Below are 26,978 nucleotides of genomic sequence, written 5' to 3'. Positions count from 1 at the left end.
TGGCAAACAACGTGGTTGCTTAGTCAGAATCCTGGAGAAGACATCATAGCAGTGCTTAAATTGTAAAAAATTAAGTGCCAGGGCCCTTTTCGGAAGGCTACTGCAGCCTGCACCACACATTTACCCTTCCAGCGCCGTCATGACAATACGAACATAACACTTAACTGTCACACTCCTACAAGTGTGACAATCAGACTATTTCAGGCCACACAAAGCTATAATAAAGACGTGAGCGGCTGGTATTAATAATTTTCAATACCACTTGATTTAATAAACACGGTTGTTGTGCACATCTCAAACAGCGCTACCATGTGGTGGGCTGTCACTAGAGCCGGTGCTGACACTCAAGTGCTGGTGCCGAGCACCGGAAACCACCGGCTCAAATTAAGCACTGCATCATAGCCACTTTGTTGTTGGGACGGTCTAGGAGACATGCACCTTCAAATTAGATGAACCCCCATAATTTTCTTCTACTGTGGAAGTGGACCATGCGGGCTAAGAGGTAAGGTAGTCTCAGGAGCCCTTCGCGAGTAACATCCCAGAGTAGTTGTGCTGCCGTGCTCCCATTATTCTATATCCGGCATGTGTAGGAGTCTGGGTCTTGAGTGATTGTTACCCGTCTAGGTGTGCGTGTTCCAAAAGTCTGAATAGGCCCTTGAAAGGTTTCCCCTTCTGTATTTTCCCTCTTTGGGATGCTGTTGGCACATTGACTGGATGTTTTTGTTCCTCTTTAGTGCGTGACATCTTTTTATAAAGCGGGAACGCAGTGATTCGCTAGAACTGTCTTCTTTTAAGTCTATAGTATAGGCTGCTGCTGGAGTTGTGGATGGGTTGAATACATACGGTCTCCCTGTGCTAGCACAAAGATGCCTAGCACGATCAATGATTAGAATTGAGTTACCTATTTTTGTATTAAACTCCCTGTAGGTCTTTAAATCCATTGTGTAAATTTGCTTACTTAAAATATGACCATCGCAGCCTTTTGGAGCTGATTCCACCATTGCTTTTGTCTCTTTCACCTGCAGGTAAAAGTATGGAGGAAATGAAGAAAGTGCTGTTGCTTATGCTGGGCTGTGCTGTGCAGGTGAGTTTGCATCACGCAGTCTTTTTGGTCTTCTCATGTGCCCATTTTTGTATAATTTTCCAGGAGGTCCGAAGTTAGGAGATGAAAGTTTTCCATCAGATACCAGTTCAGGTGCAGCAAAAAGCACTAAGGAGAGACTTTCCTAGTCTTGATAGACCTAACAAGTGGAGCAGGATTGTATACTTTTGTCTACAGTGGGACATTCCTCAACTCTGCATATGAAGAATAAAGAGCGAAGTTGGGTCCTTCTTTACTATGGTAACACCAGGCTACCTGCCCAGCTTCCTGCTTGCCTAGCTGAGAAAACAGCTCAAATAGTTGAGGGGCTACACCCGTCTGTAAAGTGCCGGTCAGGGGTTGAAGTCCCAAGGCCGCTCTGTCCAATAGTGGTAGAATGACTACCTTAGAGTTGGGTAATAAATGTTACTAAATTGCAAGAATTGATTCAGTTTGTGTTGTGTGCTAATCTAATAACATGGCCATTAGAATCCATCAGGCCTGTGATGGGGTTTATTGGAGTCACGCTGCTTCAGATTTTATCCATGTCTAATCTCCCCATCTGAAACCCCTCCACAATATAATCTATGTCCTCATCTCCCCTCACTTGATCCTTTGTTCATCCCACACTCTTGATTAAGTTCCATCTGTCTCAGGGTCCAGCTGACTTTGCATTTTTCAGTCTGAACAGTGGATTCACGAAACTGACACTTGACCGCACTCCTGTGTCCGGTCTGGTGGCTCAGTGTGTTGGGTCTGGTGGCCTTGTGGACTAATGCACCCACTCCAGAAACCTGTGGTTGAACTTATGACCAAAGGCTAAAATCCCAGCTGATTCACTCAACCTTTCATCTTTCTGAGGTTGGTCAGATGAGTATCACTGAGTTGGGAGATAATAAACACCTGTTACTAAGCACCAAGATGTCCCGAGGGCCGAAGGTGCGCTTTACAAATGTTTTATGGTACGTTATGTTCTCCATCCGTCTTCTCTCTCTTGCCAGTTTACTTGTGAATTAATGGACTTTCACCCTTCCCGGGTTTCACTATTCTCTCGCCAGTTGATGGGTCCAGTTTTTCACATTCTTGAAGCTCTAACCCGCATCCTTACATGCCTGCTCCACTTCCTGCAGCCAGCTTGGGCCCACATTGGAGCCCTTTCCTAACCCTTCTTCGGTGTTTTAGTGAAATATAGTAGAAATGTATGGTTTTGTTTAAGTTATTGTATCTTTTCCATTTTTCACACTTGTCGGTCAGCTGTACTAATGAATCTCTTTTTATGGATGCTGGACAAGTGGGCAGGTTTGCATCGTCCCTCGGTACTAACCACATTTCGACACTATTGTTACACAGTTCCTCATAACATACGACTTGTGCCTGCTAAAAAAACGAATTGAATAGTGAGTGGGCTGTGCGCACCAAAAGCAATCTCTTCTTTAGCAACACGGATTCCCCCTTTCATCTCCTAGCCATGAACTATTTGAGTCTGGATTATAAAATCTGCCAATTGATTAAATTCATGCCTTTTAAATAAAGTATGTTGCGTCTTCTTCTCCACCGCCTCAGTAGGATAGGAATCTCGGGAGCGGCACTCACCTGGCTGAGATCCTTTCTCACAGACCGATCTTTTCAGGTATTTGAGAAAGATTTCACCTCCTCCAGCAAACCCCTGAACTGTGGGGTGCCCCAGGGCTCCTCCCTTAGCCCCACCCTTTTTAATGTTTATCTTAGCCCTTTGGCTGATGTCGTACGCCCCTTTGGAGTGAAAATTATCACCTATGCGGACGACACACAGCTGGTGGTGGCGTTGGACCCCCCTCTCAATTCCCACCACAGCCTATACAAATGTTTGGAAGCAGTCGCCGCCTGGATGTCGGCCTCCTGCTTAAAACTAAACGGGGAGAAAACAGAGATTATGCTCTTGGGAAATCCCATCACCAAATCTATCGACTCCATCTGGCCCCTTTGCCTAGGCTGTCCCCCTGAACCCAAAGAACAAATCAAAAGTCTCGGCATTTGGCTGGATAGAACTCTCAATTTTAACTACCAGGCAACTAAGCTTGCTGCCACATGCTTCGGGCTCCTGAGGCTACTTCGCAAAATCCTCCCCCTTCTACCGTTCCACTCAAGACGGATCATGCTCCAAGGGCTGATTCTATCTCGCCTTGACTGCGGAAATGCCCTATACCTTGGGGCCCCACAGTCCACGCTCAATAGACTTCAAATTGTCCAAAACTGTGCCGCCAGGACCCTCCTCGATATCCCGCGATGAGTCTCAGTCAAAGCTCGACTGAAAGATCTCCACTGGCTTCCTGTGAAATCGAGGATTGAATTCAAGGCCATGTGTATTGCCCATCGCTCCTACTGGGGAACAGGCCCTGCTATCAACCGCCCCCTGGTAAATGCCTATCATCCCAATCGTCTCCTCAGATCCGGGACATCTTATCTCATCACAGTGCCCCGAATCAAGTGAGCCAGGTGTGGAGGCCGGTCGCTCTCCTACAACCTAGCCAAGATCTGGAACACTCTCCCCCTCTCAATCAGATCAGAACCTAAACTACTTACCTTCCGAAAGCTCCTTAAAACCTGGCTTTTTAATAAATCATCTTTTTAATAAATCATCTTAATAATTCGTTTAAGTCTAGCGTACTCCGCCTAGTCCAACCTCTGTAGCGCTGGGACGCCCCCTGGGTAGCCATCGCGCTTTATAAATTATCTTTTCATTTCATTTCGTCTGCACCACTTCTATCATCCTTGGGTTAACATCCTAATTGCCATTTTTAAAGAAAACAAGTATAAACTATCATTGCTTTCATGAACTGGGTCGCCCAGAACACAGATTAGAGTTGCACCTTGTTAATTCGAAAGTTTTAATGAGAAATAGCATTAGTTCATTTTTAACTTTTCTAATTGCTTGACTTCGAAATTACCGTGGTTTCCACTGAAATACATTATGCGCAGTGTTACTATGAAAGGCAAAACTTTGCATTTTTTATTTTGAAAAGACTAAAAATAATTAGTAAGCATAATTTTAAACACCTTTTCTTTCGTGTGCTCTCTCTTTCTCTCTATCGCGATATATATGTCCATCTTGATTGTCTAAGAGTAGCTGCGTATCATTCTACATATGCAGGGGAACTCTGTGCTCTGTCAGCGGAAACTCAGAAGGTAGGGGATGTAGAGAGAAATGTATATGGGCAGATATCAACAACAACGCTTCTTTTTTGTAGAGGGAATTTGAGTTACCTGCATGACAATGAGAGGCTCATTGTGATCTTCTTGTAGGTGACAACCAACTTGATTGGCAACTGCAAAAACATTACAGAAGTCAACACCCACCAGCACTATCGATTTGGAATAATGGTTTCCCCAGGAAGCAATCTGCAAATAAAAGCGTGGCACAGATGGACTCTTATAGAATCAGTTCAGTCTCTATTACGCAAAAAATAACAATACCATCTTTATGGACCCCCAAAGTCTTGCAGTTTCAAAGTGCTCTAAATAATAGATGTTACCAGTAACCAAACACAAAGGTACTAATTTTCAGTCAGTCAGTCAGTCAAAAAGCTTTATTTTCGGTTAAAAACCATAAAAGCGAAGAATACATAATTACATAAGACAACCAATTGATCACCAATGAGCAGCAATACAAAGTGTACATAATTAAACAATACACCTAGAACAATAAATAGTATTTAAAATAATAAAAACAGATAAAAACAGGCCACTCACAGTGGTATTAAAATTCCCTAGTAAATGCAGAAGGGTACTGACAGTTAAACAGTTAGTGCAGCTTTCTCCTTAAGTTTGGCTCCTCTAGAGCACCACATAGAGAACAAGAATCTGGAGGTCGCAAACACAGTCAACGGGGTAGAGTCATATTTCAGCAATCTAAACACAACCCTGTAATCCCTGAAGCCCCTGGACTTGCATAACTGTAAGATCCATTTGGCTCTAGCCGTGGAGTATGAGGGGCAGAAGAGCACAACGTGCAGATCTGTCTCTTCGGCGTATTCACACCCCGGACATAGGCTAGATGCATAATGAGCCATTGACCACTTGTTTGTTACTGCCCTCACTGGGAGAGATCCATGTCTAAATTGGACATACAATTTCTTCGCCAGTGGGGGCTGAATGTCGTCCAAGGGTTTCTCAAATTGGTACCTCTCCTTGACTTTGAGAAAGCTACTGGACAACCTACCCAACGATGGTCTTAGTGCCATCTGTTCCAATCGGAAATAGTTGAGTGCTTTGACCTGCGCCCTCTTGGGAGTCGTAACTGAGGAGAGTGCGGGGGCAAGCCACAGATCTCCCTTCCCCAGGGCCAGGCATAGATCTAATTTTATTGATAGGATGAAAGGTTCTGTACCCCCAACAGGATTACAGGATTACGTTCTTTGCCTGCTTATGTCGCCCAGATCTCAGCAGCAGATGCTTTATTTTACTCGCCCAATTATCATAATGAATATATTTTCTATCACTGTACTCAACTTGCGTTATGTCAATGGTATGTGACTATGCCTACTGCTCGAGGGAGTTGCCAAGTGTAAAAAATGGTTGGCCTTTTTTTCTTTTTGGTCAAGTGTGATTTAGACTGGGGCATACTCTATGGACCACTTTGATTGGGGTTCGCAGATAATTCAAATGATATGTTTGACTCGTACTTGGGGGACTATCCTTTCGCTTATCATCCTAGAGTGATTTTTAGATCTGTATTTTAAAATGTTTTCTTCGATCAGCTTCTTCCGGCCATTGGCAGGAGACTTTATCAACATTTTCGTGGCTCTGCCGAGTGAGATGTTAATTTCTCACCTAATTCTTTTGGCTGTCTTGAGGTATCCCTTTACCTTCACTCCAGTGCTAGTATCGAACTGTATGATGGACTACTAAAAAACTATATCCCTCTCAGTTCAATCCTGCAGCCTTGCTCTTGAGTGTCTCATTCAAATGTGCTAACGCTGAATGCATTAGCACTTTAAATGCAGACCTCTAGGCATTGCCACTGCTTGATTGGTTTTGTTTAGTACTCACTTAATTGTTGTAAGTAAGGATACGTAAGCCAAAAGTGCATACTTCTCTGGAATGTGATGAAACACCTCATGTTAGTGTTTTCTTTCCTATTTTTTCAAGTGTGAGAAGAAAGAGGAGTTCATCGATAAAATCAAGCAATTGGATATCGGGACACAAGCTGCAATAGTATCACATATCCAAGAGGTTTGCAAATTGTTCTTAAAAAAATTAATTCCATGTCCTCTCCCTTGACTTTGCAAATATCCTTCCTGTATGACCGAGCAGATGTGGCATTGGTCCTGGTAATTGCCACTCTTCACCCCATTTCTTGACATCACACATATGAAAAATACATACTGATCCTCTATTTGTAGTCTTGGCTGAATATCTTCCATTCACTTAATTTTCAGGAAAGCATTTTAATCGCTTCCTTTAGGGGTTTATTATAAGGGGGGGAGGGGGGGTGTTCATGGACTCTTCAACTGTGTTTTTTATTGTGAGTGTTAGATGAATACACTAATTGCATCACAATCATTTCACCTTACATTTTTGAATTTGTTAGGTGACCCACAATCAGGAGAACGTTTTTGATCTGCAGTGGTTGGAGCTTCCAGATATGGCACCAGAAGACTTGGACTCGCTCTCCAGGAGCCTGGTTCTGCATCTGAAGCGGCTCATTGATGAGCGAGACGAGTGCACAGAGGTGAGAGAAAAGCAAGAGGCATTCATTGCAGAAACCGATCTGCAAAGCATCGCTCTGGTTAGTTTTGTCTATGAGGGATTATTTCAGAACATTGCAAGTGCATTAGGATAGGAATAATAACCAATTTAATGCTCCTGGATTCCAGTGGCATTTAAAAATATGTGATATTTGACAACATACCAAGTTTCTGAAATTGTTACTGTTGGATGGGTTCAGAAAGTATGAAAATGCTGAAATTGGTGTGGTGACCACAAAGATAAACAACTACACGTATCTGTCACCACATACATCTATCACCACACTAACCTCTTTCAACCATACACTCGCCCACACTCACCGGTCTCTCTCAACCACAGTCACACACCCCCCAAGCACACACAGCCGAAATAAATATTGCATAATGTGACAAATGGGCACAGGTCTCTCTGGGCAAAGGGTCTGATATTTCTGCAGATCGAAGTACTACACAGATACAGATAAACTCCTAAAAGTCCAGGAGGCAGCAGCAAAACATGCTACCAAGCTAGGAAGTTGAGGCCACAAGAACCGCGCCATTATCCGCAGCCTTCATTGTCTGCGTGTGGGATAGGGAGAAGCAAAACTCCTCTGCCTTATCCCAAAATGTCTGATAGACACTAACCTTAAAGAGAATCTCCTGGCTTTCTTACAGTGATCGCTCCCAAAGCGACCATTTATGTTGTTAAGAAATCCTTCTCCTTGGGTGTTCTGATGGCCATTTTCTCTACCATGGAGCCTTCCGTTTCTTTGGGTCTCTTCAGGTGAGATCTATTTATGTAGTTTCGTTGATCACTCTTTTATGGCCTAGGCACCAATTATATTTACACTAGTCTTGCATAACATATGTACCTCTTTTCATCAATCATTATGTAATAAATGACCAGTGATTGTCTCGCTTGTGTTGAGCAGGTTGCAGAGCAGTGGAAACAAAACGGGGATTCCTAACTGTGTATAATAGGGTGCAACAACTGTTGCGTTCCTTTTAAGGTTGCATACGGCAAGACAATGAGGAGTCACTTGGCACTAGAGCGTGTTGGACAGCTGCCACCCCTTCTTACTTGAACTGCAATTGGCACGTTTTTGCAAACACAAGTCTCTTTGTTCCTGTTTCTGTAGATGGTTGTCGATCTCACTCAAGAGAGGGATTACCTGCAGGCTCAGCAGCCCCCGAGCCCTGTGAAAGCTTCAAGCCCTCAGTCTTCTCTGAATCGAGCCAACCGTTTATCCAACGAGGACAAGCAGCACATGGCCGTGGAGCTGGCAGACATCAAAGCCAAACTAAGACGGGTTAGGCAAGATCTGTAAGTTGTTTTAGTGAAGGAATCGTGCCAACTAGACTTGTCAACTTTTTCTTTTCATTCTTCAGAGCAGACAATTTCCGCATCTATCAAAGGTCGCTATGGCAGAGCAAACCGAGAATGTGGCCTACAGTCAAAGTTGCAGATCATAGAACCTGTATTATTGTGCTCTCATTTTGGCTTCTGCACTGGACCAAAAACACTTTGTCTCACCGTGCCTCATATTGTAGTCATGTGAGATGCAATGTTGTAATTATTGCATTGAGTATGTTATGCCTGCCATCATTCGTGGGAATAGGGTCCAGTTCTTGGGTGGGTATGCTCCCAACTCTTCTGATGCCCACAGTCTTGGTTTGTGGGAGATCAGACCTGTTTATTGGTCGGTGTAATCTTGCATCACGTGTTTGAGAAGAGCCAGGTCTTTACACAATATCTATTTCAAGTATTTAATACTCCACTTGGCGTATGTGATCGTCTCCCAAACAACATTACATGCTCCTCAGCCATGTTTGAGTTATGGAAATTATAATCCAACCATAATCAGATCGTGATGAAAACGATTAAAAAAAAAAATTAAAATGGTCTAAGATCTAATTCCATTTGAAACATCATCCCACCGTTCATGAACCCACCTTGGTACAAAGACGACATATTAAAGAATATTTGCATGAGATTGTTTTGGTGCATAACATTGTTTGCAAGCCAAGAATTTACTAACCTATGGTGTCACCTAAAAACGATTGCTGTACTGAGATGTGGCATAAAACCCTGCAGCAAGTGTTTCTGGGTGGGCTCTTTGGGTGTGTAACAATTGTAGGTTACATGATAAGGGATAGATACAATCATAAAATTGTCCAAACAAGTCATAAAAGTCTCTTTCTCGGTGTATTGCTCAACTGTAATTTGTCAGTTTTGATTTGACTGGGGCTTCTTGCCGACTGCAATAAGGAACATTGCTCAGCTGAAGAAATATCCTCCCAGGTCTGCATGTTGTCATGTAATAGCCTGTGAACCCTCTTTCTTCACTGCAATAATGCAAGGGATTATGTTGCTGGTATTTGTTTTTAGGCCTCTGCTGCAAACAATCCGCCTCTTTTGTATTTGTGTGCCTCTGTATAAAGTTTACTAATGGAGCTGGTATGCAAAGTTGAACATAAGCTGCAAAGCATTTACTCAAAGAGGGCAAGTGAAAGTGAGAACATCGTTCAAGTGCACAAAGGAAGAATTGGAACCGTAGCGATCATGGACGTCGGGGAGTAGTGGCCGGGCATAGCATCTACACCTCCTGGCTAGCCTTTTGGAACCTTTGGTATGATCATGGTTTCCCTTGGTCTTGGATGTTGGGAAGGCAGTGGAGAAAGGAAAGTACACAGTATGCAGTATTCAACTTCTGTAGATTCCATTCCTTGCCATTCCCCCAGCCAGGCAACCAGTTGGGGCATGTGGTAGAGTGCGCCTCAAACTTGGGTGGCATCAGGTGTCGATAGGTACACAATGTCACTTCTGAAGCCCGAGACTTGTTCGTGCCTTTAAAAAGAAATCTGGCAGTGCCAGGAGGGCTGGGCTGACTAACCAGTGTGTGGGCTGTGTTTTTGGCTGTTTCTGGGACTATTTTATGGTTTTGTGGGACAATTTTTACAGTTGATTTCTCTGATAATAGTACAATCAAAGCCTGCAGCAAGCACAAATGCGTGTAGGCTCCCGTACCTAGCAAAACATCTGTACAGCTTCTCTTTACAAATTCAAAACTGCCCCCATTTGGAAATGTGGACTGCTTTTTATGTCTTGCCTAATACAGAGCATGTGCTGTGTGTTGCAAGACATTTTGTTAGCTCACAGTGGGCTTAGAGCTCACTCATAATTTACCATTGTTTGGCCTCATTTGCTCGCTTCTTATTTGGTGGCTTGTGTCAGTTTTACTTCCCAGTTGTGAGTTTGACCCCCCCCCCCCACCTCCTTGGAGCATGCACGCGTTACTCTGTGTGTCTTTACACTGCTCATTTTGTTTGGTGCTACCTATTTATTAGTACCGATGCACATTACAAGTGTGTGTGTGTGTGTTTTCCTGTTGTCTCCCCTGTGTGCTTCTGTGGTCTGAGTGTCACTATGTGCTTCTCTGCCCCCCTTGTTGTTTCTGTCCCCTGTGTTTCCTCCATCTCCGTGTTGCTCTGTCTTGCCATTTGCATCTGTTCTCCCCATGTTGGTTTGTCTAACCTGTGCTTCTCTTCATGCATCCCACATTTTGCTTCCGCACTTCACTCGTGGTTTTACATTTTTTTTTGTTAGATACCAGTTTAACTCTGACCAAGAAGTGAAAAGAAAAAAAATGCACTCATCATTGTGTAGGTGAGCATGCGTGATGCGCTCACCTACAAAATGACGCACCTAGCTGCCTCAAATGCTTTTTTTTAAAAAACATTTCATTCTATAGCCATTCTGACTAAATGGCTAAAACCATTGGCAAGGCCAGTAGGCCCCAAACGAGTTACCAGTTGGCTTTACCAATGCGTGTTTAACTATCAGATTCGCTCATAGGGACAACTTTTATTTTGGTGCCTGAGTCCATTTTCTGACCCAGTCCGACCCTGGACATGACAGTGTACCCAGAGATTGAATATAAATCCTTTCAGCCATTTTCAAGATATTGGCTTTATAAGAGTAGCACGATTTGGGCAAGAAGGGGTTAATGCTCAGAAAAAGTTAATTATATCTGGATGTTTTTTCCAGCGAGAATCCCGTGGTATCAAAAAATGGAAATTAAATAAGGCGTTCTGAGTAGCTGAGGGAGCTTTTTCTCCCATCTGCCATTTCAGTACCGGTGCCTGGTGATCTCAATGGGTGGCCATAACTGATCAGAATATTGTGGCCAGCATTACAGGACTCAGAACTCGGTCCAAAGGCCGTGCGCAGCAGGAGGTTGGGTATAGGGCCTGGCTAGGGCCAGGCCTTGCAGCCAACCACAGATGGAGTGTTGGCCACAGGTTACCCTAGAGGGTTGGGCTATACTCTGGTTTGAATGCGATCAAATAAGCTGTAGAAATTCCGTGAAGACAACAAAGGTTAAAATAATGTTATAGTTAGGTTTTGAATTGAGCTAAAAACGAATGTTTAAAAACAAAAAAAAACACTGAAATGCACAAGTATGGTTTGTTAATCTAACCATAACGTGCACCCCAGCCATGCAGTGCTTATTGACCCACATAGTCCATCACTCATGTTGTTAAATGACATTCTTGAAATCACTGATGACCTCTCAGTTATATCACTGATGATATCATAATGTCATTGAGGCAGTGTCCTATAAGGTTTGTGCACTTGAAGTATTTCAACTCACTACAATTGTGGCCAATATTCTATCTCCAGTTGCGTGATAATGTTCATTAGATTTGATCACATGCATAACATATCAAATCACCCACATTTGTTGGATGTTGCCTTTTTTTTTACTACTATTCACCCAGCTAACCAGCAAAATGCCACCATAGACCCTAATTTGTTCACTCCTTTTTAAACATTGAACACCCTTCAAGGAAGAGTTTGTACACTATCCACCTTAACATGATCACCCTCTTAAAGACTTCACATGACCCGGAGTTTTAAGTCAAAAGTTTGACAGATATTAATTGATAATACCCCTTTCGTAAGGCCCTATGATCAACCCTGCATAGTTTGCTATAATTCACAGCACACTTTCCTGAGATGGCATACAAGCTTAGAGTCGTGCTACAACTCCAATGGGAGTTAAACCACCTACATTCTACATTATTCAACAAAATGCAATGCCTGAAAACATTCAGTTAAGTTATAGTAATAAATATCCATACCATATAAATTATTGCTACATGGAATTTGTCGATGGCAATGTATTACAACTATTAAACATGGGCTAGCGTATGTATTACAACTATTAATAGGTCCAGACATCCACTGGTTAATGATCTAATGTCAGAACAAGCTTTGGCCTTTCACACAGTTGTTTATTTTTTTATTTTTGCAACAGGCTTTGGCTTTAAGCCACAACCCACTTTGAAACATACTTTTGCAACACATATTGGGTGCACTCTGCCTCACTTTGTTTAACATGGGTACTATTTGCACCACAAGTGTTACTGATTTTTAAACGTTGCACCATATATCTTTCAACATGCACAACCACACTTGGGAGAGAGAATGAATGAGTGAGGGAGAGAATGAATGAGTGAGGGAGAGAATGAATGAGTGAGGGAGAGAATGAATGAGTGAGGGAGAGAATGAATGAGTGAGGGAGAGAATGAATGAGAGAGGGAGAGAATGAATGAGAGAGGGAGAGAATGAATGAGAGTGAATGAATGAGAGAAAGAATGAGTGAGTGAGGGAAGGGGAGAGAGGGGAGTAAGAGAGAAGGGGAAGGAGGGAGACGGAAAGAGGGAGAGGTAAAGGGAAGGCGGGGAGGGAAAGGGAAGGTGGGGGAGGAAAAGGTAAGGGGGAAGAGGGAAGGAGGGAGGCACAGGGGAAGGGGAAGGAGGGAGAGTGAGAGAGAAGGAGGGAGAATGAAAATATATATATATCCTCTGCTCTACAGTAACAGAAAACCTGTTCTCTTTACCCAGTCCAGCAACCCCTGTTACCAACAATAGGCATTTCAGAATGTTCCTTAGTTTGTTGGTGTCTGATTTGTTTTTGAGATCTATTGTGGCATCCTCCACCAGAAGACCCGTTTAATAGGCCTATGAGATTTCAGCACTTCGTTTTGTGAAATCTGTTTTGTCAATTTTAATGTAGGGAGGAGAAATCTGAGCAACTGGTTGACACAAGAAACGAGTTGGATCGTTTGATTTTGGAGCTGCAGAAAACAAAGCAGGAGGTGAGTAAGAAGTCGGGCTGAGTTTGAATTCTCCTAGTTTTATCAGTATTATATACATGATTCACATAAACCTCAGTACATATCTGTCTTATGAAATGTTTGCTAGTGGTCTTAAAGATCTTATTTGACAGCAAATGATTATCTGAGTGTCAATTAGTTCCTTTAATTTACAGTCTTCAATTCGTTTTCAGTATATTTAGCTTCCCTAAACAAATAAAGTTAAAGGGATGGTTAAGACGGCATGTTGTCTTTATTTAAGTGCTGGTAAATTAAATAATAAAGGGGAAAAACGCCTTCAGAATGAGTGTGGTGCTCTCAATGCATTAATCAACACCCAGGCTCAGTGTTGCAGACTCTTCCTTGATGCAAGCAGCTACCAATGGCTTCTCCATAGTGAATGAAAACAAAGTTTATAGACCAAGAACTCTGTGAGCAAAAGGTTATTGTTCTGCATTGCCCTTTAATTTCTTTCTTTTTAGGTCTTGTTAAACCTATTCTCTATGGGTTCAATGTCCTACAAAGGAAAGCACTTTTTAGAATACATGTTTTTAATTTTCTTATGATGCGCTTTACGTGTAAAATGTGACTTATAATAACACACATTATTGCATAAAACACATTACAAATATTAGACATTGACCGACATATCTGCAGTCTTAGGCAAATAATGAATACTAAGCAGATAGTGAAAAATGCTCCAAATCTTTCTGGAGAATGCTTGAATGAATTTATACGCCATGCAATATAAAAAAATATAAGGAGTAGCATGTGCATTATGGACCTATATTGCCATCTTGATGTTTAGGTAACATTTATAATCCAGTTGGCCTTTAGACTCGTGGTTTGTAAATATCACCAGAATCTCTTGACGGCAAATATAGGCCCATATTACAAAGTCACCCTTTATGTATTATACTTGTGTATTATATGGGTGTGGGTGTGTGTGTATGTATATATATATTCACTGAAAAAACCATAGGTTTCACACATGTTATAGTTAGCGGAAATTTTACTGATAAAAAACCAATGAAATTGCCCCGTTATAGTTAGTGCTGGCAACTATAACTCACGCGACCGCAATCCTCTGCTGATGCTAATACTGTATTTAGACACTTATTTGCCCATGTCTTCTTCCATACATTTTTAGCTATACATATATTACAAATATTTTTTTTTCATAAAGACACATATGTCATCAGCAGAAGATTGCGGTCGCGTGAGTTATAGTTGCCAGCACTAACTATAACGGGGCAATTTCATTGGTTTTTTATCAGTAAAATTTCCGCTAACTATAACATGTGTGAAACCTATGGTTTTTTCAGTGAATTTGCAAGGTTTTTAAAATGCTAATTCCTAACTATAACGTGTGTGAAACCTATGGTTTTTTCAGTGAATTTGTACGGTTTTTTAAATGCTAAGTGACTTTACGCCATTCGTGGCGTGCGCGCCCACTTAACGCAGTTCGTTCCGTGCGCGCACGGTGCGCTTCGCGCACCGTGCGCGCACAGTGAGCACGCGGTGCGCTTCGCGCACCGCGCACCCACTTTACGCAGTTAGTGCCGTGCCCACGTTACGCTAGATGGGCCATGTACGCACGATGCGCTTCGCGCACCGTGCGCACATGGAGGACATATTATGCGCTTCCTTGTGATAGGTAATCTGTTGAAATTTTTTGGGAAATTTCTGTGCTCTGATAAGCCATGCGCAAATGGTGGCCTTCGGCCACCATTTGCACAAGGGGTGGAGAAAGTGTGGATAGTGTTTTTTTTATTTTTATTTTTTTACCGTACGCTTACGGTAAGCGTACGGTAAGCGTACCCCGCGAAATTGCCGAAAAAAAAATAATGCCGTTTTTGCTCTTGGGGGATGTTTGGGGACTCCCTCAACATGACTATGTGAGAGGGAGTTGTCAAAACATCCCCGTAACATGTTTTTGGCCATCATGTTTGATACATAACACTCAGTGCGGTAGACAAAATGGCGGACGCCGCTTCCTGGTTTCTGCCGATTCGAATGTTTACTAAGATCTAAGAGCCAATCAGAATCGCGCTCGCGCACGCCACCGTACGCTTACCGTAAGCGTACGGTAAGCGTACCGTAAGCGGGCTCAGATATATATATTGATTTAAAGGCTATTTTCTCAGAATCTACTGAACAGATTTACACCAAACCTACAAAAGGCACTTCCTTGACCTAGGGACTACCTCTCTGCCAAATTTCTAGTAATTCTGTTCAGCCGTTCGGGCTGTAGCTCGTTCTAAAGGTCCTATGGAAAAATGCATGGGAAACGCGTTTTGGGACCCCCCTTTTATCTCAGCCCCCGCTTGACGAATCCCCCCGAGACTTTCAGGGTAGGAGCGGAGCGTAGCGCCCCACCTATTTTGAGAAATTCGCGAGGATTCGTCGACCGGCGCCAAAGTTATTCAAAATAGAATGTTGAGGTTTTCCTATGGAAACGTGGTCCTAACTATAACTACCTACTGGCGACCGCCAGTAGGTAATATATATATATATATATATATGTATATAATTCCAACAGTCTGCTCCTCCCGGAGCTCAGACTTTTTCACCAGACTGTGTTCCGATTTACAGTGACCGGCAATTCAATAAACCACCGACATTTGTGTGTGAAAGAGAAGGTATGGACGCACTTGTGTCGAAGTGTAAACATTTTATTAATGCAAATAAAAGCACAACGATTTGCCAATGCGTTCTAACCACTACTGTGCTTGTTCATGGTGAACAAGACCAGTAATGGGTGAAACGTGTTGGTGAATCTTTATGCCCAATGAAAAAGTTTGCACTCCACAAGTGCATCTGTACTTTCTCTTTCGGAGAGAAATTATATGTGTGTGTGTGTGTGTACGTATGTGTGTGTGTGTGTGTGTGTGTGTGTGTGTGTATATATATATATATATATATATATATATATATATATATATATATATATATATATATATATATATATATATATATCTCCAAGTTGCACAGAAGCTTGAGGCCGCACACTGCTGCAGGTAGGAAAACAAACCTTTATTAAGAACAAGCAGGCAACTTCACATCCCGTGTCTAGTCCCTGGCCTGACGCGTTTCAGAGAATCAGTCTCTTTCCTCATGGGTCATTTGACAAAGACCAGCAAATCACGTAATCTGCCTCTCCCCTGCATGCTCATTTCACATAATTACTTAAATGACCTCTGGTGTGCCGCAATGTTTTCAGTCATTAAGGTGCATGCTGGGATATGGAGTAGTTCTGTACCTTTAAGCCCTCCAGTGGGCTCAGGTCTTGCAAACAAATCCAGGACAAATTAGGCAGCCCTCCATTGAGCCTCGGATGAGACTCTGCCTGCTTTAATAAGTGTCCCCTGCAGCACCAACCATGAAGGGAAGTTTCGCCTCAGTTGGACACTTCCGATGTTTTTGGGTGGTGCGTTCCCTCTGCGGCCTGGAACCGCCGCATCACATGTTTCACCAAGTTGCCCAGAAGCTTGAGGCTGCACACCGCTGTAGGGAGAAAAACAAACCTTTATTAAGAACAAGCAGGCAACTTCACATCCCGTGTCTAGTCCCTGGCCTAACGCGTTTCAGAGGATCAGTCTCTTTCCTCAGTGGCCGTTTGACAAAGACCAGAAAATCACGTACTCTGCCTCTCTCCTGCATGCTCATTTCACATAATTACTTAAATGGCCTCTGGTGTGCCGCGATGTTTTCAGTCATTAAGGTGCATGCTGGGATATGCAGTAAGTCTGTAACTTTAAGCCCTCCAGTGGGCTTCGGTCTTGCAAACAGACCAGCAAATCACGTACTCTGCCTCTCCCCTGCATGCTCATATTGAGTTGTGGTTCAACAGAGCTGCAGTTTACTTTGAAAGTGCACTTTTAATGTTCTTATAACTTCAGGCCACATTAATGCATGTGCACCAGATTTGGATCTTGCTTACAGTATGCAGCTAGATTCAGCATGCTAGTTTTTATGCAGTTTTGTCAAGAGGAAAAAGGTTTAAAAGAGGGGTGGGGAAACAAGATATGTTGCCCAATTTAGTTCCCAAAGGAAAATTTGCTCACCACTACAGCAGAAAGTGCTAAACAGATTTACCCCAAACTTGGCGTGAATGTAGAACCTAACTCAGCAAGCATGCTTTTTGTGGTTCGATGTAACTTTGTTCAGTAGTTTTTGAGATACTCGTTTTTTAAAAAGGAGAAAGGTGCACTTGAAAGTGGTGACACGTTTTTAATCTTGACAGTTGAAAGGCATTTTTGATTTGCTTATAACTTTCTCACTATTTGCTGAGTATGCATTACATTTGGTAGACCCTTACGATCGTGTGAGTTTTGTGCCAATCTATTGGGGGAGGGCAAAGTTAAAGCGGTTTCATATACTAACAACTTTGGCACTGTTTGAATCTGCATGAAATATGTCAAGTCAAGTAGCAAATTACATAAAGTGCAGTATTACAGGTTCTGTGCAGATCCAGTAAAGGAGGCCAAGTTAAATGGTGCCATTTGATGAGTCTAAGCAAAATGTGGCACAGACTTAGCATGTTTCGCTTACTCTATGTTCTCAATTGCAGTTCTGTCTGGGGGGCCATATAAAAATGTTAATTTACTAAGACCTTTTGCAGTGTATGATGAATCTGACCACAATTTAGCAGATATATAGCAGCCTTAGCTTTCTGTTTGTATATCAAGTATTGAGCAGATCTTTTAAAGGGGCTAAGGATAAATGAGTAGGCATTAAAAGCTTAGTTTACTAATAACGTTGGGTTGCTTGATTAATCTGCATTAAAATAGGCAGACAGCAAATTAAGTCCAGTGCAAGTTAAATGGAACAGTCAAAAGGGACAGGCTCTGCAGCCAATTCCTAACGAACAGAGCCAATGGCGTTGCATAGCGGGGTCGTTTCCTCGCGTGGCATGAGCACAAGCCTTGGCCCTCTAGCCATACCCCACTGTGCATGGCTGAATGGTGTTTGCCACAGGGGTTGTCCACAGGCGGTGGCTGGCCCAGAATCTGTGGACACCCTCTGTGTACGGTCAAAGGCTGTGCACAGTTCTAAATAGATAACATGCCAAGTGACTGAAGTGCATCATAAAATAATCTTGAAATTCACTAGGAGAAAACGCAGCTAAAGGTGGGGTCAGCAAACTCAAAGCCGAAAACAACCTGAAATTCATCCGGTATAGTATGCAACAGTAATAGGTGACACACAGCTTCATACTGAGTGCTCAGAATGTGTTTTAAAAAAATATTTTAAAAACTGTTGTGTAGCAAGTAGTGCCTTTAACACCAAAGTGTGTGCATGCAACAGTGCACCTCAGTCATGTTCCTCATACTGTTCAAAAGTACCAGGCAGCAAGCTGCCAACCGTGAGAGTTAAATTCTTTCTGTTTTCGGCAGTCTTTGCATATTTTTTGCCACATAATGAGAATGAGTGTAAGAGCCACTAAGACTGATTGTAGTCCTAGTCCCAGCTCTTGTCATGGTGTCCACATTCACCTGCTAACCTTTCACAATGTTGTTTCATGCTTTGCCCAGAACATCCAGCTGGCTGTAGATGCTCGCTCCGCCCGCACGTACAGGGATGAGCTGGACTCCTTGAGAGAGAAGGCAAACAGAGTGGACCGACTGGAGACTGAGCTCGCCCGGTGCAAGGAGAAGCTGCACGATGTTGATTTCTACAAGGCGCGGATGGAGGTAGGCCTTGGCTTGGGAACCGAGAGAGGTTCAATGCTCCCTCATGTCCCTGTGTGGTCTGCTGTTGTACATGCAAGTTATACAAACTTTATTTATAGCTGTAGCATGTGCCTGCAGATTTTAGCATGGATATTGCCTACATATTGATTTTGGCGGGACCGCTAGTAAATTCTAAGGCCCTCGATACGAGTGGCCCTTAATTCTAATGGGCTGGGCGATGACAGTAGTTACCGTTCCTATCGGAATTATGGAATCTGCAGCAACTCTGTGGATCTCTTTAATTTTACTCCGTTATATCGGGTGCAACAAGGAGACAAAATAGTAGTTCGAAATCTGAGGGCGGTGGAAGGAGAAATTACCGGAGGGTCTACCCTGAAATTACCAACCCACCAGTAATTTCTGGTTTCTTAGAGGGGTGGGACTTCATGGTCCCACTTGCAGTACTTCGAACTCTGGCCCCAAAGAATTACCAGTACTATAGAATGCGAGGGTTGGGGGTTATCGATAGGATTCAATAATTTATAAGTTGGATACATTTGTGATGAGTTGTGACTTAATTTAAAAAAATAATAATTTTAAAGATGGTGGCTAGGACATGCACTGCATTGAAGAATGATTGCACCCCATTTTGAATCTTTATTTATTAACCTTTTTAAACAGATTTGAGAAGGCCTGGTGGTGGTCACTTTTAAGCAAGAAGAAACTCTATTCAAAGCCATGTAGTTGGCAGAGCAGTAATACTCAAACAGGGTAATCCACTTCTCATATCCACAGAGGCCCATGAGTAACAACAGGAGATATTCGAGATATACGTCCATATTTTTATGAGGCAACGTGACCCTAAAGTTATCTATGTAGTGGCAAAGCAAGGTTGTCCGAGCAGCGCATCCCAACGCTAGCGGCCTGGCAGGCAACAACCGCGTGCTTCTGTGAAACGAAATGAGCCTCTAGGTTCCAAGGTTCACTTCCTCTGACACATTTCAAGGTGCCCCGCACCATGCACAACGGCTCTGTGGAAACAGTCACCCAACTCCACCGGGTAACTCGCTGAGCCACCCAGCCTCCTTCATATGCGTTTGGAGCGCCGGGTAGTTGCAGTGCAGCCTTTGTCTGCTCCAAAATGGCTGTTCTGAAAAGGCTCGTTACTCCTGGAAGAGCTCTGATCCTGCGGTAAATTGGTGCATCTTTCTCCTAATTTCCGGATGTGACTAGCAGTCTGGAGTTCAAGCCGAGTGCGTCATTCATCAAAATACAATGCTGGGAGTGAGAGTGGACGGGCGCTCGTGTTATCTTTAACCCACCCCAATGACCTCTGGCTGAAGTCTGCAATTGACAAGGGTGAATCTGAATGAGTCTTCACTTTCTTAATGCCATCATTACCTAATTATAGGGCCTTCCGAATCCCAAACACAAAGCTTTGATGATAGCAGGGTGGTGGCGGTAAGAGCCGACCCTGCCGGCCGCACCCTCTGTTGTTGCACAGTAGGCCTCGTTTTGTAAGACCACGCCCACCTAGTGTGTAAACGTGACCTATGCAAATAGACAATGATAGACTACCACTGGCCGGCCCCACCCTGTGCGTGGCTGTGAGCGTCCGACGGTGTCCATGGCAACTCGCTGTTTGCTGCTGCTCCCGTCTTTTGATCTTCATGACCTGGGGGACATACCTGGGAGTGTTCGGAAGTCTTGCCTCAGTGTTCACCTCTTCATTGTAAAAGAACTTTCGCCCCAGGTCCTGACAGAGTTTTATGTTTTGTTATATTTTTGCTGAACGCAGTACACTCGAGTTGGGCGAGCCAACAAATTAATAGGGAGAGCCGAGCCAAGGGCCCGTACACGAGCTGAGCTCTGAAAATAGTTGGCATCTAAATCATGAAACAAACGTCACATGACAATATGATAGTTTCTCTAAAATTAATTAACATTTTTTTTTAAACATGCAGAAAGGTTTAATTTCATCAGATTAGTTTTGTTAAATGCATACCCCGAAATCACGTTTTGGAAGTTGCTCTCACATCTGATAACGAAGAAAAAGAGGCTCTGACAAAATGATAAATTCGCCTAGGATCACACCATTTGGTCGGGGGAAGAATCCAGGATTGGTCGCATGTCTTCTTGTCTCACGTTATTCAGTTCACCCACTACATGGCTACCTCTTTCTCTCCTTTTTAATGCTAAAGGCTTATGCTTTGTTTTTGATTCTTGACACATAATGGGAGAGCGTGGGTGGATGACCGAAGTCACATTAAAGCTCGGCTCGTTTTAGGCCCAAGGTTCCAAGAGGTCCTTGAGCTGAGCCAATGCCAGGCTTCCTGCTCTAGCCTTAGGTTGCTCGCCCAACTCAAATTAACACATGGACACCCTTTTGTAAAAAGGTCTGGATAATTCGCTTTTCCCCCTGTGAATTGCTCCTTTTTAAAATTATTTCTATAGTGACAGTACATCACAAAGTTTGCAATTTAAGGATTTTGCTAGGTAATTGACAGCCAATTAATTGTATATACGTAGGGTAGAATTCACAATTCACAGATGTTTTAGTACCAATTTGCTGTTTACTTGGGCATCAGAGCAGAGGAGTGTTACAGAGAAGATCTCCAGTAAATGGTACAAAGATCACTTCTTTATTCCAGTTACAGATGAGAAGATCGGTACTATCAGACTTAATCGCCAGCTGCCATCTTCTGACTCTGGTCACCGCCCCCTAGTATCAACGTGCACAGGACAGGCTTGCATCATAGCTCACCAAGTAGTCACTCACTTGGACTGAATATAAGATTGCAAAATAGAGCAAGTTTCAGCAAAGTGTGTACATGTCTGAAGCAAGGGATTGTGGGACCAGGGCTGTCAGAGATGGGCGGGGGAGCATCATGAAGGTGGTACATTCATTGGACTGCCTCGCAGCAGCAGTGATGCGTGGCTAGTTAGAAAGAGGATTCAACAATGTTCTGTGCAAACAGTGCAAGAACCTGCAGGGAACTATTACCTGTGAAAGGGTGGGACTAAACCCAAGCAAGATGAGCTGTTCTCTCTCCCCGCCTCTGAATGTATCTTCTGATGAGCCTGGGATATAGAACCGTAAATATACCAACTGACCTTTGAGCTATTTTGTGTTGGGTTGTGGAGCACCCATTAAGTGTATAGATGTTTTTCTTCATGAACCATACCACATTTACAGTATTTCCTATGTTTTGGGTGTGGCGCTAGCCAAGGCCTTTTGATTTTACTAAAACTATATGTATTATATAATTATAGGGGCTTTGAGCCAGATTTCTTCATCCATTGGTCAGTGATTGCATCTTTCAAATTGTTCCCACCCCTGCAGCATGTAACATGGTTCAGCCCACTTCAGTGATTGGCTATCATTGCTGGGAGTTGCAACAAGCATTGACAATGCCAAAAGGATGGTGGCCAACACCAGGCACCCTGGTTTTGCCAATGCTTGTTTAGCCTTTTTCCACCTTCTTGGAACAGTTTATAGCTTTAAGTTTTGTTGTGTCACTTTTTGTTCTGTTGGTATAACCTCATAGCACTATGTTGTCTTTGTTGCAAATTGACTCGAGGTTTCCATGTCCATGCACGAGTAGTTTATCCAGTCCAGAGTTTTTGCTGGCAAGAACACACCTCTACTTTCACAACTGAACCACCTCTTCAATCACACTCTAACCGGATCGTTGACCCTGTACCGTGTTCCACTGCCTTTTTGCTAAGTTTGTGATATACAAATACCATATGCATTAGCCAAACAATGCAGTGTTCTGGAATCCAACTGGACTCGGCCATGAACACTACCGATACAGTTGTCTTCAACTCTCTGCAAAACATGCCAAGCTCATTGGTTTTAGTTGTAGGGATTAGGAAGCTGGATCAAGCAGTACGTGAGGGTGGCAGCGTTAATGTTGAGACTTCGTAGCTGTCAATAATGGTGGAGTCAGTGTGCTTATTATTTTGGATCTCTGCCTAACTTGTGATCCACTTGACTGCTGCACACTTTTTATCCCCATTTTATGAAGCCAGGTTCGCTTTGGAAGACAAGATTTTGGACTGTTTTATAATCCAGCTATGTTGGGCTGAAAATGTGCAGCTGAGTGGGACCGTGCTCATCTATTGTCTAATGAAACGCACCATTATCTTTTTTCCTATTCTGATCAGATTGTACTAGAGCTGCTTATACGATAATCACAATGAGCAGCTTGTCATCCACATTCACCTGTATGCCTTCTTTCTCCACATCAGAAGTTGCACAGAATAGATTTGAGACAACACATTATCACTCTCTTCTGTTTCTTTAATTACCTCTCCTGTTCTCCTCCTTCGCCCCACATTCGGACTTAAAGGAATCAATGTGTAATCATCATGAATGCTAGAAGCAATGCTGATAACAATAGTTCTTTTGTCGTTGGATTTGATTTAACATGCACCTGATGGCTGAAATATCTCATTCCTGACTATGGCCATGCTACGATGATGAGCTGCGCTGCAGATAGTTGTATACCAGATGGTGTAACTTAAACCTAAATTGTCCACCTACGTTTCTAGCTGTTTGGGTGTGTGATGTTCTTGATTTGTTGTACTGAATGATCAGGATTTTTCACGAATTAACATCCGTGCAGCGATGCTGTATTTCGTTGAATGTTCAGCACTGCAGCAACCACCTCATGTCAGACTGAGAACCAAATTTGGCAGTATTTGTGGTTTAGTGAAGAGGTAACTGCCTGGCAACCTAATATATACCTACAGTTTTATTGGATCACCTTCACTGTTTTGGGCTTCTAGAACGATTTAGTCAACCACTGCGTTGGTTCTAGGCATTCTATGTGCTCATATAATGTTGAACTGTTTCTGCAGGTACCGAAACACACTACATGTCCATCCTAAAGGAACATTTGCTTTGCACTTGTTGCCTTCAATACTTATGTACATCCTGCTGGGTTTACTTTGAGTGTTTTGCACAAACTGTGCCTTCTGGCAAATGCATATTTAAGCTGTTACCGTGTTGAACTTTTCCATTTACTCTTTAGTGAGGAATCAGTAAAGGTATCGCTGATGAGAGTGTATAAGTGAAAATGCTTCCTAAAAATGTGGGGCTTTGCGAGTTTTTAAATTATCTTATTTTACTTGTAAATATAAATTTCGTTTTAAAGATTAAATTTGTGCACCTTTGACTTGCTCTGATGATCGGACAAAATGCATTTGACCAGATAGGTTTCCTTGTCCTCGGGGGAACTGGTTTTCATGGGTTCGTATCCCGATATGAAATACAGTACATGTTGGATTGCAACATATTCAAACAAGCTACGATTTATTTGTCAAGGAAACATAAACATGAAAATACAGTTCGTTAATACATCTTTTGCCATTTGTACAAACATGGGAAGCTCCCAATGCCAGGTGACGAAAAGCAAATAGATCGACTTAGGTAGATATGAACACTTTTAAACAGAGGCTGGTTGAATAAAAATAAGTTAATCCTGTAGAAAGCCACTTAAGTTGCGCCAGTTTGTTCCTGTCACAGCGAAAGATGACGTACACCAGGATGATTTCAACACAGTCCATGTTTGAATTCAAGTTACTTGTTTTTTTGGGTTTGCCTTTGATTGGAGGGCCTTGAAGCCAAGCAAGTCCCTGTGTACCGTTCAGACTTATGTTATTTATGAGATTTTCCCCAATGACTGACCCGACTTATCATGCAACCCCTTATTTCAGAGCCACACCTCTTGAACGCTATTCATACTCTAAGGTTCTTAAGACTGCCACGATATTTTCACTCTCCTTCGGATTTTGGCATCTCTTTTTAAAATTTGATGCCGACCAACGTTTCTCCAAGAAAAAAACGTACAATCGTACCTTCTCAGGAATGTCCCCCAGGATATGGAATGCCTTACCCCCAGAAATGTGACTCAATCCATCTACGGCTTTTTAAAAAAAAGAAGTGAAATCGATTCTCCTGTCCAAATTCACTTGAACTTATCCTATACACTCCTGTAGTTATGTGCCAATCTCTTTATTTTGTATACTGTATTCACATAATTCTTTGTATTTATATGTACATGTCTTTCTTTTTCCTATGTTTGCTATGTAAAGCGCTCTGATACCTGCAAGGGTCTTGTTCGCGCTATACAAAACCGTCAAAATAAATAAATAAGACCCTGCGATGACTATTGACAAAATGTATCTCCAGAACCATTGAGAAACTGCAGCAAAGGCATAACTGACAGAAACCCACTGGCTTCATGAGCACTCCTTCCATTATACTACTGCACAGATGAGATAAAGGGGGAGGAAACACAACCATCTATTCATTCCACCATCCCCTGCACTGAAAAAGGCACTGACATTTCGTTGATCTGACGTTGAATCTTTCAATACCTGGGTTGTTGCCATGTGAAGAGTCGGGTATCCATCGGGGTCCGGCATCTTCAGTTCTTCCATCACCAGTCGACAGGACGAGTAAATATTTTATTAGTATGTGTAACATTAGTGGAACCCACCTTTGTCTTCCTTACTTGGCCCAACAGCTGGCATATTTAATTTTCACCATGGTTTATTTATTGGTTTTACTAATTGCTGATAGGTTGGGCACTACAGTGTTCATACGCGCTGCCGAAGGGCGCAAACAAGTGATGCAGATCATTACAGAAGAAATAAACATTAGTGAAAGCCTGGAGAGGAGGATTCAGAACTACAGTATGTATTCTGAAAGAAAACACACTGTGCACCACCACATTTCTGATTACTTGATCTTCTAGTTGTGGTACGCTTAGCAGAAGAATGTGGTAGCCAGAGGTTCAGATTATTCGGTTCATGTGTGTCCAGTTTTCCTAGAGTGCTCTTGCAGTAGTTACTTACTGCGAGTTTGGGTTCTAATTTGCTGTCTGCTGCAGATCACAGTTTCCTGGCAGGGTTTTGTGAGTTTTCAACTCCAATTTTCTGGGTAGTATTTTCCTATGTTTGATGTAGTCTCTATAGGTGGTAGGGTTGTGCATGCAAGATGTCCATCAACCTAAACAATTCTTAATGGACTTTTGAAAAAGCAGTACAAGCTCGTAGCTTTTCAAAAATAGATTGAGATAATTCTCTGTGTTCCAGTCAACCAATGGACCAGTCTTGGCCAGACTGAATTACCCCATATAGTTACTTAAAGTTCCACCAGCTCAACAGTGATGGGGCTTGTGTTTTGGCAAAAGTCAAGAAGCCGATGCCCAAAATTTGGAAATTGAGTTATAAAACGTAAGAGGATACGTGGGGGGTTCCTATTTTACTTTTGGCTTTCATGAGGACAGCAACATTTTTGGAGAGGGAGAATGTAGAAAGAACACATTACATAAGCAACGTCCAGCGAGACATCTTCCTTCAAAAAGTAATGAATGGCCAGTGAGTTACCACTCAACTCAGCAATTTATGACACTATTTCATTTCTAGAAAAATTTGAGAGTTCTTTGGCAAAATAGACATTTTAAGTATCTGAAACCTGAATGAATTCTGTGTTTTTTGTGACTACAGACCTAAACCGTAACCTGGGAATTAATTTCCGTGTTGGACTATGCAACGGACAATCTTTCCACCATGTTGTATGACTCCTCCAGCAGAGTCCTGTGTTACGCGTTTTAATGCACTTAGTACAGCATCGCTAAGCTGTACGTTGAACATTCCGTTCTACAATTCGCTGGTAAAACACGACAGCAGATTGCCATGACTCTTATCAGTAGCATTGGAATGACCATATTAGACTCTGGGAAAACCTCTGGTACGTAGAGCACTGCTCTTTGGGTTGGATGAAGTCATCAGGCATTCAGTCTCGCACAAAGCCCCAAGGGCACACACGCAATTTTGTGGTAGACTCTTATATAATTTGCTGTTGCAAATCCTCTAAGACGGTCAAACTCACTCACTACACTATGAACCTGATGAGAACATTCTCCAGAGGGCTTTTAGGGCCCAGTCCACCACTGCTGGTGGGCTGGTGGCAAGCGGATGAGGAACCCGGATTCTAAAAATGCTACTAGAATCCTACACACACGTTAAACAAATACTCATAATTTAAACAATGTAACAAAAAAACCTAAGTGACTTTTCTTTGTGGAGCGTTTTGCACACTGGCCTTCTACAAAGAATACAATCAGCGTCTTTTTAATCGTAGAAACACTTCTAGTTAAGGGAGAAAATATTGGTGCCAAGTGGAATAGAGACCAGAGTAAGATCAACAAAGAGCGATGAAGGCAATACATCTGGCTTTGTCTTGACTACACTTTTGTTGGGAGTTCAATTTGTATCGTGTGCACAGTGCAGTGAGGCACTTCACACACATTAAATAAACTGTGTACTGTGTACAGCATTT

General features: G+C 42.6%; 1 protein-coding gene across 7 annotated transcripts in view; it reads left to right on the top strand.

Moving 5' to 3' along the window:
• The window catches only part of CCDC88C (coiled-coil and HOOK domain protein 88C), a 460,272-nt gene that overhangs the window by 244,990 nt on the left and 188,304 nt on the right, over positions 1-26,978 (top strand). For all 7 annotated transcript variants that reach the window (XM_085626546.1, XM_085626541.1, XM_085626543.1 and 4 more), the window contains exons 5-10: positions 1,026-1,084; positions 6,209-6,292; positions 6,651-6,791; positions 7,926-8,110; positions 12,869-12,950; positions 18,485-18,643. In XM_085626546.1, coding sequence (XP_085482672.1) covers positions 1,026-1,084; positions 6,209-6,292; positions 6,651-6,791; positions 7,926-8,110; positions 12,869-12,950; positions 18,485-18,643 — 710 coding nt within the window. The remainder of the gene's footprint in view (positions 1-1,025; positions 1,085-6,208; positions 6,293-6,650; positions 6,792-7,925; positions 8,111-12,868; positions 12,951-18,484; positions 18,644-26,978) is intronic.

This window comes from Triturus cristatus, chromosome 9, assembly GCF_964204655.1.
Source record: "Triturus cristatus chromosome 9, aTriCri1.1, whole genome shotgun sequence".
NCBI classification, from domain to species: Eukaryota; Metazoa; Chordata; class Amphibia; order Caudata; family Salamandridae; genus Triturus; species Triturus cristatus.
The sequence above is the reverse complement of the archived record's forward strand: the minus strand, read 5'-3'. Positions and strand labels throughout refer to the sequence as shown.